The sequence below is a fragment of the Dipodomys spectabilis genome, unplaced genomic scaffold (assembly GCF_019054845.1).
Source record: "Dipodomys spectabilis isolate Male_0828 unplaced genomic scaffold, ASM1905484v1 ptg000043l, whole genome shotgun sequence".
Lineage (NCBI taxonomy): Eukaryota > Metazoa > Chordata > Mammalia > Rodentia > Heteromyidae > Dipodomys > Dipodomys spectabilis.
The window spans coordinates 12835439-12848840 of NW_024870720.1; the positions used below are offsets into that span (position 1 = coordinate 12835439).

At 38.3% G+C, this 13402-nt stretch overlaps 1 protein-coding gene across 2 annotated transcripts in view; it reads right to left on the reverse strand.

Annotated features, from left to right (window-relative positions):
• The window catches only part of Txk (TXK tyrosine kinase), a 41546-nt gene extending 30286 nt beyond the window's left edge, over nt 1-11260 (reverse strand). For both annotated transcript variants that reach the window (XM_042678212.1, XM_042678211.1), the window contains exons 1-5: nt 11160-11260; nt 9598-9700; nt 8282-8487; nt 6769-6834; nt 2705-2759 (exon numbers count right to left, since the gene is read on the reverse strand). In XM_042678212.1, coding sequence (XP_042534146.1) covers nt 2705-2759; nt 6769-6834; nt 8282-8487; nt 9598-9700; nt 11160-11230 — 501 coding nt within the window. In that variant the 5' untranslated portion in view covers nt 11231-11260. The remainder of the gene's footprint in view (nt 1-2704; nt 2760-6768; nt 6835-8281; nt 8488-9597; nt 9701-11159) is intronic.
• Nucleotides 11261-13402: the final 2142 nt, after the last annotated feature.

Consider the following 13402-nt stretch of genomic DNA (forward strand, 5'->3'; position numbering starts at 1 on the left):
GGGAGGGAGGAGATGTATGTATAAGTTATTGATGGCAGTGTTATTTCAACAACAAAAGAATGTATACTACTAAATTTAATTGGTTTTAAAAATTGTCCTGTATTCAGCCAGATGCCCGTGGCTCATGCCTGTAATCCTAGCTAATCAGGAGGCTGAGATCTGAGGATCATGGTTCAAAGCCAGCCAGGGCAGGATAGTTCATGAGACTCATCTCCAATAAACCACCAGAAAACCAGAAGTGGCACTGTGGCTCAAGTGGTAGATTGTTAGCCTTGAGCTGAAGAGCTGAGGGACAGTGCCCAGAGTTCAAACCACACAACCGATTAAAAAAATTGCCCTTTATTCAAACTAAGGAATACTACTGAGGACAAAAAATGAACTGGGTGATACTGAGGTTTGAATTCAGAACCTCACAGTACTAGGCAAGCATCTTTACCACTTGAGACATACTCCCAGCCCTTTTGGCTTTAGTTTATTTTAGTCTTGTAGTTTTGTGAGGGATTAGCCTCAGACCATTATCCTCTTCCTTCTACCTCCTGAGTATCTGGGATTATAAGTGTGAGACACCACAACAGGTTTGTTTTTTAAGATAGGCTCTTTAAGGGCTGGACTTGAACACTGATGATCCTATCTCTGCCTCCTAAGTAGTTGGAAATAAAGGTGATAGCTACTCTGTCTCATGAAGATACTTTTGTGTATTGATGTGGAGATACTCTCAATGTATATCGAGTGAAAAAAAAATGTATAGAAGGGTATATTCAATATGCCACCACTTAGCTAAAGATAGTGACATAAAAAATTATATTTGCCAGTGCAACAGTGTTACTCACAAGACACTACGTTGGAAATGAATTTTACAACTTGAGGGGTAGGGGAGTCTTGGGGAGGGATATTGATAGAAAAACAAGAAAGGGGGTAACAATGTTTGACAAGAAATGTACTCATTACCTTACTTATGTAACTGTAACCCCTCTGTACATCATCTTTACAACAAAATAAGATTAAATTTAAAAAAATTAAAAAGAAAATATAGTTTGCTTACTTCTGCATATATTAAACATATCAGAAAGGACACAAAATAAGCTAATGATGACTTTATAAGAAAAGTAATTTGTAGCTTGGGAACAAGGATAAAAAAATTACAAAACCTTCTGATTTTTAGACCATATGAACATATTGACTCTTGAAATAGGAAACAAAATACATACTAAGTTATTAGTGTAATGTATGTAATAATTTTGAATGTAAATATAAAAATAGATAACTCAGTAGGCAAATATAAATGATCAAACTCTCCAGAAGACAATTAATTCAGTAGTCAAATCTACCCATTTTTTTGAATGTTGGTTTTGTTTTTTGTTGTTGTTATTAATTTTTATTGTAAAGACTATATACAGAGGGATTACAGTTACAAACGTCAGGTAATGAGTTAATTTCTTTTTGAGCAGTGTCACCTCTTCGCTCTTCCCCCCAGTTTTAAGCCTACCTATTTTTATCAACACTCTAGATTATTTACTAAAGAAATATACCAAAACCTTCCAGAAGCACATGACTTCTATCCAATATCAACTATGCCAGAGATTGAAGAAAAGTGAGAATGCATGACCTTGGACTCATTCTATAATGCTAGTATAGTCTTTTAACTGTAATACGAGCTATTCAAGGGGTAGACATCTGAGGATCTTGATTCAAAGGCAGCCTGGGCAGAAAGGGTCTTATTTCTAGTTAAAAGTTATAAAACCAGAAGTGGAGGAGTGGTTTAAGACTTAGAACATCACTAAGGGCCAGTGATCAGGCCCTGAATTCAATCTTCAGGACCAGAATACACAAACAAAATAAAATTGACATACATAGATCTCCTTTATGATTGTCATTACTATTAATCATGCTAATGATTCTCCATGTTGAACAAACCACTGGTCAGACGCCTACCTATATGATCACCTCTCCATCACCGGAAGCTGCGGCTTTGTCCCCCACCCTCTGGCCATCCCTCCACTAGGAGGTGCCCCCTCCCTGTGTTCTGAGCCATTAGGAGTATTGCAGGTTTTGTTACAGAACTGATTCTCATTCGCATTTCTAGATTTCCTCAACATCCAACGACGCCGCATAATGACATAATGCCCTGCACCTAGCATCTACTTTTCACTCTGTGGTTCTCTGTATTTTCTGACAGTTGGAACTTTACAATGCAGCATTTTTGCTTTGGTTTGACCTACATGGGTTGTTTTGATCTGAGTTGCATATTTTGGCTGCTTGACTCACCATTTGGTTTCCAAAGAACAACGAAACTAAAGCACCAGGTATTTTTTTTCTCTATTCCTGTTTTCAATGAGCCTAAGCTAAATTCACAAAGCTAGACTAAGCCGACATGAATTGCCTTTGATGCAAAGGTTATATGGCCAACTCAAATATGGCCTCTACTGGCAGAAAGCATGTCCGGATGAATGAAGGAGTCTCAATATGTTGGTGCAGAAATCATTTGGGAGCAAATGTATTTCTGAAATTATAAGTCAAAGAAAAACATCATCTGATGAAAATATGTCCTTTTTTTTTTTTACAACTTATCAGAAAACATGTTCTACTTTAAAAGTAGAAAAAAAAAAGAAACAACTCACCCTTAGTCTATTAAAGTCTTTATTGTGTACCTTTCTCAGAACTTAGGGAAACTCTCGCAGACTTACTCATGAATACATTGGATTACCTGTTGTCTCAGCAGATGTTCTGCCTGATTTCGGGTAATGTTTCTGTGGTACCATCTGTAAAAGCAACAGAAATGATGTTTTTCCAGGAAAAGAAAGCATACTGTCTTATATATATTTTAATGACCTTTCTTTAGACTTGATCTTAGAAAGTTATAACTTCTTACATCATGATAAATAAGTGTATGACAATGGATCCGTTGAGCAGATTTAGTAATTGTCAATATAATTTTACTAATTTCAAGCCAATGCTAGCTCTTTCTTTCCTAACTCAATTCAATTTTCTGACATGCAATTACTAGCTACATATAATTTCAAATGAGTTAATGTCATATAAAATCCTACAAAGGTGATTAAGAAGACATTGTTGTATATATCCCCTGAAATGAATAATAGCAATCCCTCTGTACAACACCTTAATAATAACAATAAAATTATATTTTAAAAAATGAAACAGACACTGTCCCCAGGCACTAGTGGCTCACACCTATAAGTCTAGCTAAAGTCCAAGGACTGAGATTTGAAGCTAGCTGGGAAGAAAAGTCTATGAGACTCTTGCCTACAATTAACCACCAAAAAGCTGGAAGTGAAGATATAGCTCAACTGGTAAAGCTCTAACCTTGAATGAAAAAGCCAAACCAGAGTTCTAGGTCTTGAGTTCAAGCCCCAGTACCAGCAAAACAAAAAAAAAAAAAAAAGGAAAGGAAAGGAAAGAGAGAGAGAGAGAGAGTGAGAGAGAGAGAGAGAGAGAGAGAGAGAGAGAGAAGCCAAGAAAGAAAGATAGACAGACACAAAGACACAAAGAAGAATAGGAGAAAGAAAGAAAGAAAGAAGCAAAGAAGAATAAGAGAAAGAAAGAAAGAAAGACACAAAGAAGACTAGGAGAAAGAAAGTAAAGAGAGAAGAAGGGAGGAATGGAGGAAGAGAGGGAGGGAAGGGGAAGGAAGGAAGGAGGGAGGGAAGGAAAGAAGGAAGGAGGGAGGAAGGGAGGAAAGGAGGAAGGAAGGGAGGGAGGAAGGGAGGGAGGGAGGGAGGGAGGGAAAAAAGTAAGAGAGAGTAGAAGACATTGTCTTCAACAAATGTTGGGTTCTGGCCTATAAAGTTTTAAGAATAGCCATTTCTTTCCTCGCAGTATTTGTTTGCTTTTATGAGTGCTGTTTCTCTTTCTGAAGTTAAAATTCACTCTAATATATCTGACTTTCCCAAATACACTACCTCCTAGTAAGGGTCATAGTCCATTGATTGCATGACTGAATCATGACCTTAAATATCCTAGGTCTCACCTAGCTTCCTTCCCTCACTAGACCGTTGCCATGTGGGGATTATATATTAATATCCATTTAAGTACTTAGATACCTAGACAACACTGATTATAAAACTACTATTAGGTAATATGAATACAGGAACTGAGGCATGGCTCCTATAGACATTAAAAAAAGAATCTGTCTACCTTTGGTTGAGATGAACCACTGTATGTAGTATATATTGTCCTGAATATTGTGCTGTATATATGGATACCTCAAGTCCAACACCTAATCTGAGGTTTCTGACTGATACGTGACGTAAGTATCATGTTCCTGATTTTTTTTTAGCCTAGAAACTCCATTAGCTCTTAAAGGTGGATCTGCTTCCATTAGTAATTGACTTTCTAACCCTGAGAGATAATAAGATAAATCAAACATACTTCTATAACCTTTGGATTATCGATATGCTTGGTATTTAAAATCTATAATTTTAAGAGAATCTACTATACTAGATTTTGACTCTGATTAATTTTAAACTTGTTTTTGAAATTGGAGAAACAACTTTTAAATGATATTCAGCAATTAAGAGAATTTTTCCCACATTTATAAATTTAATTTATTAGGGAGGGAAAAAGTGGGAGAGAGGGAGGGAAGAGGTAGCATTGTCCAAAAAGAAATATACTCATTACCTGATTTATGTAACTGTAATTCCTCTGTACATCATCCTTATAATAGCAATAAAAATGTATTCGATCTTCAAGATCATTTTAAAGACTTATATGAGACTTTATTACAATTGTATATTTTCCCTGTCCAATATGTGAAGTACTTAAAAAGATTACCAAGGGCTGGGCAGGTGGCTCAGTGGTAGAGCGCTTGCCTTGCATGCATGAGGCCCTGGGTTCAATTCCTCAGCACCACTAAACAGAAAAAGCCAGAAGTGGCACCGTGACTCAAGTGGTAGAGCACTAGCCTTGAGCTGAAGAGCTGAGGGACAGCGCCCAGACCCAGATTTCAGGCCCCACAACTGGCAAAAAAAAAAAAAAAAAAGATAACCAACTGCATTCAGTTTACTAGTTTACTACTGCAGTTTACTACTGCAAATCAAGTATTTCAGTAAATTCACTAAGCTAATAAGTACAATTATTTAAGGGGATTTTAGTAAGATGAGTTTGCTGGGCTTTGTTTTGCTACTTTCTTTTTTTATTTTATTGACAAGGTGACGCACAGAGGAGCTACAATTACATAAGTCAGTTGGTGATTACATTTCTGTGTAACAGTAAGCTGAGTTTGAATTTATTCAGATTAGTACATAATATATCAAAATTTAAATTGTGAGGTTGAGGACTTCCTGAGAACTCAGTTTTTACAATGTAATGCTGACCATTTGAAAAAAATGTAGCCACAAGACTATGTACATAATTTCCCAGAGACATCAGAAGTGCACACTGAGGCAGAATTTTCTTCCCAACCCCTTCCAAAGTGCCTCTCACCATCTTTACTTTTTTATTTTATTGTAGTGTAAAGATGCTATACAGAGGGGTTACTGTCACATGAGTAAGGTAATGAGTGCATTACTTGTCGATCATTCTTACCCACTAACCTTTCCCTCCCCCACCTCTCTCATTCCTCCCCACCCTACTCCCTCCACCCCACATCCCACCTGAAGTTGTAAAGTTGGTTTCCAATATACTGTCCAGTGGGTATCCTTGTTGCAATGGGTCATCCTGTGGCCTTGTTTCAGCATTTTGTTGTTCCCCTTCCCCTCCCCAGATCAGACAAATGTATATACAAGATGCAGGGTACCAAAATCAAGTACAGTGACAACAGGGGATATGTCATAGGGGGAAGAATATACAAAAGAAACAACAACAAAAAATCACATAGTACATTTAAAACAATAAAGACAGACTTCTTGTGTCCATATCTTGAGATTCATTTCACTTAGCATCATCTTGTATGGATATATGTGCATAGCTTTTGAGCTTTTCAGCTCCTCTGATAAGATTATCCTATATGTATACTAATTATTGCAAATAAGGAAAACTATGGGGCCTAAATTTCTCTGGGACTGGCTTATTTTACTTAATATGATTTTTTTTCCAAGTCTTTCCATTTCCTAACAAATGGAGCGGTGTTGTTCTTTCTGATGGAAGCATAGAATTCCAGTGTATACATCTACCACATTTTCTTGATCCACTCATCCCATGTCACTTCTTCAGAAAGCTCTTCCCTCACACTATTCCATCCACATCACTGCCCCTATGAAACTAAATTCACTAAAGGCAGGAAAGGTTCTGTGCACCTGAGGCTCTATCTCTAGTACTAACACCTGGTAGATGGAACAAATCAAATGGTGCTCCCCCTTCTTCTGAATCTGTGATTGTAACACAGATAATCACACTTTGATTCAGGTGCTAAAGATCTTCTAAACTACAGAACTAGCCTACATCTTATCTTCAGCTATTTCTAAACATATCAAAACATGAGCCAAAACAGGAGTTGGTCTACATAGTAAATCCAATTTACTACTCCTTGAAAATTCTTCCATTCTTAAAGTAAAATTTTCCATTTAGGATATCAAGTAAAACAAGTACCAGATGACTGCTTAGCTTCAGCCTGTTACTGTTTTTTTCAAAAGTGGCCATGCAAGACAAATCAACAATAAGTTTAAGGTGTTTCTGAATCTGTGGTGATAAAGATCAGAGGTGACTAAAGCTGCCAAATGTGCTACTTTCTTTTCCTTTCACAGACCAAAAACTAAACCAGAAGCTTCCTGATTTTTCACAGGTTAAACATAGGGCATTTTTTGAAAGACTTACTCATATATTTCTAAATTGGTGAGTTTGTTCTCAGTCACATAGTTACTTGGGATCAAACCTTCATTCCTACAACAAAAAAACAAATCAAATAAATGACATATTTGTGATATGGTAACAATAGTTCTTTTAAAACCTCGAAGACGGCTGAGCACTTAGAATCCTAGCTGCTTAGGAGGCTGAGATTGGGAGGAAGTTCATGAGCTTCCCATCTCCAGCTTAATAAATAAGAGGCTGCACATGAAAAATAAATAAGTAAGGTCAAAATTAAGATTTAATTTGAAAAAGAAAAGAAGCAGAGCATGGTGGTACATGTCTCTTATTTCAGTTACATAGAAAACACAAATAGATAGATTATGATTCAGGCCAGCCAAGAAAATAAACAAGACCTGACTCAAAAATTGATATAAGCAAAAAGGGCTAAGGATATAGCTCAAGTGGTCTAACACTGGTCCAGTAAGCACACGTCTCAAGTTTAAGCCCTTGTGCCATCAAGAGATAAAAAATGAAACAGCCAAGGACTAATGGCTCATGCCTCTAATCCTAGCTACTCCATCAGCTGAGATCTAAGGATTGAGGTCTGTAGCCAGCCCAGGCAAGAAAGTCCCATGAGACTTATCTCCAATGAACTACCTGAATCAGCCAGAAGTAGAAGTGTGGCTTAAGTGATAGAGTGCTAGCCTTGAGCAAAAAATCTAAAGGACATAGCTCAGGCCCAGGGTTCAAGCCCCAGGACCATCATTTTAAAAAAAAAAGCCACCAATGATGTAGGAAGAGGTCAAATTATTAAAAGAAGAAAAAAACATTTCTAACTCAACAACAACAACAAAATCTCTGTACAATAAATATTTTCTTTAAAATCCTGATTTATAGGGGCTCACACCTATAATTCTAGCTACTCAGGAGACTAAGATCTGAGGATCATGGTGTGAAGCCAGCCAGGTCAGGGAAGTCTATGAGACTCAGTTAACAAGAAACAAAGCCAGAAATGGTGCTATGGCTCAAATGGTACAAAGGTTTGAGCAATAAAGCTGAGTTCTAGTCCCCCATCCCACATACATAAGACTAATCCAAAATGAAAAAACAATGAATCTATTGTAATATAATTTATACTTGTACCTGAGAGCTCAACAGAAGAGAGAGAGAGAAAGAGATAGAGGGAGAGAGAGAAATTCCTAAGTTAAAAAAAAAGCCCAAATAAGCATTAAAACTTTATGATAAGAAATGCTATTCCCATTTTACAACTGAATAAAAACTCAAAATAAGTGACTTGCCAAAAGCTACACACAGACAAATGGTAGCATCTGTTGTGTATCTGGGTTTGTGCTTCTGCCTAACTCATTGCACTTGAATATCCTTTTCCTGTAGATGGAGGTGTGGAGGACAAGTTGGACTCCATGCAAAGGATAGATTGATAAACCTAGAGACAGTGAGTCACTAAACCAGTTCTTTGTATTTTTAGTCTTTAGAAGTTAAAGGAGGAGAAACTGGATAACAACTCAGCCCTACATCTTACCCCCAACGGTCTCTAGCTTTCCACCAGTGAGGATCATACTTCTCCAATACCAGGTATTCCTCTGCTCTCTTCAGTGCCAAATTACAGGGTTCTCGGGGCAAAAAATCATAAAGTGCCTTGACCCAGATCTTCTCCTTAGTGAGCTCGGAGGGTGGGAGGGGAGGCAAGGGTTTGCGTTGAGATGGTTGCACACAGCCCCTACTGCACTGCAAAAACCAAAGGGTGAGTTCTTCTGTTATTGCTTCAGTCATTTGTACCAAAAAAAAAAAAAAAAATAGGTTAGGGATTGAGCATGATTCTGTTGTTTCACTTCTCTTTTCTGACTCTACTGAAGCCGAACATAGGAATACATGTAGGAAATGCTTAGCTATATGAAACAGCATTGCATTAGAAGTTTGCATGTCCCAATTTTTCAAAGCCCATTCATTCTGCAATTGTTTGCTTTGCTTTAAGGATTCTTTTCTTTCTAATAAGGAAAATGGAAGCCGGGCGCAGGTGGCTCATACCTATAATCTTAGCTACTCAGGAGGCTGAGGTCTGAGGATCAAGGTTCAAAGCCAGCACAGGCAGGAAAGTTCATGAGACTCTTATCTCCAATAAATGAACAGAAAACTGGAAGTGCTCCTGTGGCTCAAGCAGTAGAGCGCTTGCCTTGAGTTGAAGAGCTAAGGGACAGCGTCCAAACCCAGAGTTCAAGCCCTACTACCGACAAAAATAAATAAATAAAAAAAAATAAATTTTTAAAAAAGGAAAATGGAGCCAGGTGCCACAGTGGCTTCCACCTGTAACCGTGCTACTGAAGAGGCTGCGATCTGAGGATCACAGTTTGAAGCCAGCGTTGGCTAAAAAAGTCCAGGAGACTCTTATCTCTGATTAATCACCAAAAAGCCAAGTGGAACTGTAGTTCACTAGGTAGAATGCTAGATTGAGCTAAACAGCTCAAGGACCATGGCCAGGCCTTGAGGAAGCCCAGGGCTGGCATAAATAATAATAAAATAGAAAAATGGTCCTCCCTTTTCCTGTGCTATAAGTCTGTGCTTGGGTTTACCACCCTTCTTAGGACACTTTGCCTTCCAATTCTGAACTAGAATTTAATCCATACTCAATAAGGGTAGAAAGGCAGATGTATTTTCCCCCATTTATTGTCTAGTTTCAAGCTTTCTCTTTAAATGTGAGTAGGCTGTGTTGACTGATTTGTCTTGAAAATGTTCCTTCACAATCTATTGCTCACTCACTATTTGTCCTGCAGGATACTAGGCTCTGGGCACGGCCACAGCAGACTTCATGCTGTGGACTCCTCTGTCAGCGATACTCACTTGCTTCTTACTTGACAGTCCGCCACACCACCATCTGCGAGGTGGAGTGTATTTTTCTGAAAGTTCTTCATCTTTGCTCAGGCTGATTTGCGTTCTTACTCGTCTGACATTGGAAGTAATCATATTACAAATGATTATACTCACATGTCTACTCGCTTCACACTAAAATAGAGATATCCAGGTATCTTGCTACTTGCTTTTGTATTTAGAAGGTTTCCTTAACTCTCTCTACTAACAAATGACCAGATCTCAGAATTTGATTTTTCTTTCCCAGGAACTAGAGATGCTAAGAGCATATGAGTTGTTATAAAATTGAGAAAGCGTGTCATATGTTTATAAAGAGTCTGGCATATATTGGGGATATTAGGTTAAAATGATGCTAAAGAAAAACTTCACTTCATATCAGGCAAATTACTCATCATTTTATATACATTACTTCATTTGATGCTATCAACTGTTACAAATAGATAAGATGGTGATTAAGATTGATCCCTAACTCCATTATTTCTTTTTTTTTTTAATTGTGAAAATACCATGCAGAGGGGTTACAATTACATGGGTAAGATAATGAGTACATTTCTTATCAAGCATTGTTGCCTCCTCCTTTGTTTCCCCTTCCCATCCTTTTCCATCTTCCCCCCCTCCACACTCCCCCCTCCCCGCCAAAGTTGTAAAGTTTGTTTTTCAACATAACGACTTGTACATCTCATTGTTGCAGCAGTTCCACCTGCATCCTTATTTAAACAATTTGTTTTTTCCATTCCCCTTCACAAAGTATACCAACATCAAATGAAAACAGGGGTTATACCGTGGGGGAGGGACATACAAAGCAACAAAGGAATCATCTTATAAATATGTTAGAAACAATCGCATGAAAGAAAAAACATTTGAATACTTATCTTGGGGTTCATTTCACCTAACATCAACTTATCTGACCTTTTCTGCTTGAACTACTTGTAGAAAACTAAAGCTAGATCCTTATATATCATTCATCATTTCTTAGTTGGCCTTGAGAAAGCAATGTGACCTCTTTAACTTTAGATTTTCTCATCTATAAAGTGAGAGTTATAAAAAGAAAAGGCTGCAGATGGTCTTGAGAGCCATGCGAATGACTAAACATAAAACTCTTAGCATTGTGTCTAACATGTAGGATGCTCCTATTCAATGCTAGCTGTTAACCATTCACATGGTACCCTGGATTTCATTCTTACACAGTCATTTATTGGGCACAAAGTATAAGATGAAGCCATAGTTTTGTACAAACGCTCAGATAACCAAGACAGTACTATTTTGCTCATAGGACGAAAAAATCACAGAGTAGAACTCAGACAAATAAACAATAAGAACTGAGGCATAGGGTGTGGAGACACATGAAGAAAGGAAGAGGGAAGGCTCAGGATCACCTGACATTTGAATGAACTTGGTTTTTTTTTAGCAAGGAGAAAATGGGAGGAGGGTTACCAGGCAGAGAGAGCAGAAGATACAAAGAGACATAGACTTTCAATACAGAATTTGTGAATGAGTTCATGGCTGAGGGGATTTGCCCTTGGAAGCAGACTTACCTCTTCCGCACTGTGTAGCAACAGCAACAGCAGAAAATGGACTGAACGGTGTTATCTGAAAAGCAAAACATTGCTGCTGTTAGACTATTGTTGCTATTAGAGAGCCGCAAGTCCCTGACATTGGACAGATGAAGCTGGAAGTAATATTCCAAAAGAAGAAGTCCTCAGAGTAGAGCATACGAAGTGTCATGAGCATATGAGCAGCATGACCATGCCCCCTGCATGAGTGGAAGATGGAAAAAAAAAAAAAGAACCTGTCACTAAAGCAAAAGTTACTGGCACCCTGGCCAGTGTGGTTTCCCTTCTCAGGCTCTTCTCTTCTAGTCTGGTTAATACATTTCCTCAGTCTGCAGATGATAAAATGACCTTAACAAAGGTACAGAAGAATAGGATTCTAGAAACAACGTTCTCTCAGAAAATTGGCTAAAAGCAATTCTAAAAATTAGATCCAGCCCATTGTAACTTAAATTAAAAGGGGCTGAGGGGTTGGGGTGGCTCAAGTAATAGCATGTGTGCCTAGAAAGTGCAAGACTCAAGCCAGGTGCTGGTGGCTCATGCTTGTAATCCTAGCTACTTGGGAGGCTGAGATCTGAGGATCTTGGTTCAAAGCCAGCCCGGGCAGAGAAGTGTATGGGACTCTTATCTCCAAATAACCAGAAAACCGGAAGTGGTGCTGTGGCTCAAGTGGTAGAGTGCTAGCCTTGAGCTCAAGAGCTAAGGGACACCGCCCAGGTTCAGAGTTTAAGCCCCATAGCCAACGAAAGAAAGAAAAGAAAGACGGGAAGGGAAGGAAGGAAGGAAGGAAGGAAGGGAGGAAGGAAGGAAGGAAGGAGAGAGAGAGAGAGAGAGAAAGAAAGAAAGAAAGAAAGAAAATGCAAGACTCTAAGTGCAAATCCTAGTACCACAAAGAGAAAGAAAATAAATAGTAGACTCAACTTTTATATGAATTATGTTTGAATAGGTATAGAACTAGCTAGTAAAGTTTATTCTTCAACTTTTATTGTAACCTTAATCTTTAAGTTAGATGATTTGCCTTTTAAACACTATAGAAGTTTAGAATTTTTATTAAGTATGTAGTTTTATAAAACCTGCATTTCCCAGTCAGCTCATATTGAGATTGTCACCTGAAAATAAAATATTACCAAGGCAGCAAAGTACATTGGAAATGGACAGAAGCTTTAACCTTGGCCAGACTTTGGTTGCACTCCTGCTCTATCCTGCTAAGTCCCTGTACCTCTCTTAAGTCTTAGTTTACCTACCTGTAAAAGTGAGATAAATAATACCTACTTCCTTTGAGAACCCTTACCAGGCAGAAATTCATCTCTTACTTTAAGACACTGGGAGAACAGTAGCAACAGGCAACTAACTGTGCTTTGATATGGACTAGGAAGCAATGTGTGTGACACAGCTAGTACAATGCCAGATATACAGTGAAATGGTAACCAAGACGTATTGGAAGAGGATTCCTGTGAAGAACAAATGAGTATCGTCTCTAAAGTTCCTGGAACACTGAAGGTAGTGCTCAATAGGCATACACAAGCTGGGACGAGTCAGAAAGCCTTCATTATAAAAGCTAGAAATTATAGAAATGTCGGCAGTTATAATAAAGCTCCCCCACTCTTATCCTGTACCTGAGTAAAATCATCGTGGCCCATCAGAACTACCATATCATCATCACAAAGGGATGTCAGTTTGGCCAAACTTCCTCTTAAAACCTAATACATTAGTCACTATCAAGGTTCCAGGGGGGAGGGGGGAGGCTGGGAAGGGATGTGAAGGGTAAACAAAGGAGGAGGCTGCAATGCTTGGTAAGAAATGTACGCATTATCCTGCCCATATAACTGTAACTCCTCTGTACAGTATGTTCACAAATAAAATAAAATTAAATTTAAAAAAAAAAAAAAAAGGTTCCATAAGGAAGACAGAGAAAGAAGTAACAAAACCACTGCTACAATTCTCTATGACCTCAATGGGGGTCAAGTCCTATGTTGGAAATCATGCATGCTTTTTCCATTATTCATTCCATGACCCTCCCTTGCCTCTGCTAAACACTTTGGCTGAATGAAGTGCTTCATCTGGTAGAAGATTCTGAATATTCATTCCTGTGGAGATTTGGAGGAGGGGTTAACAACAGTATTCCCATGACTTAATATTCTTAGAAATATGAAGAAATGTAGCCAGTCACCAGGGGCTCACTAATAGCTAGTAATCCTAGCTAGACAGGATCTGAGGATTTGCAGTTC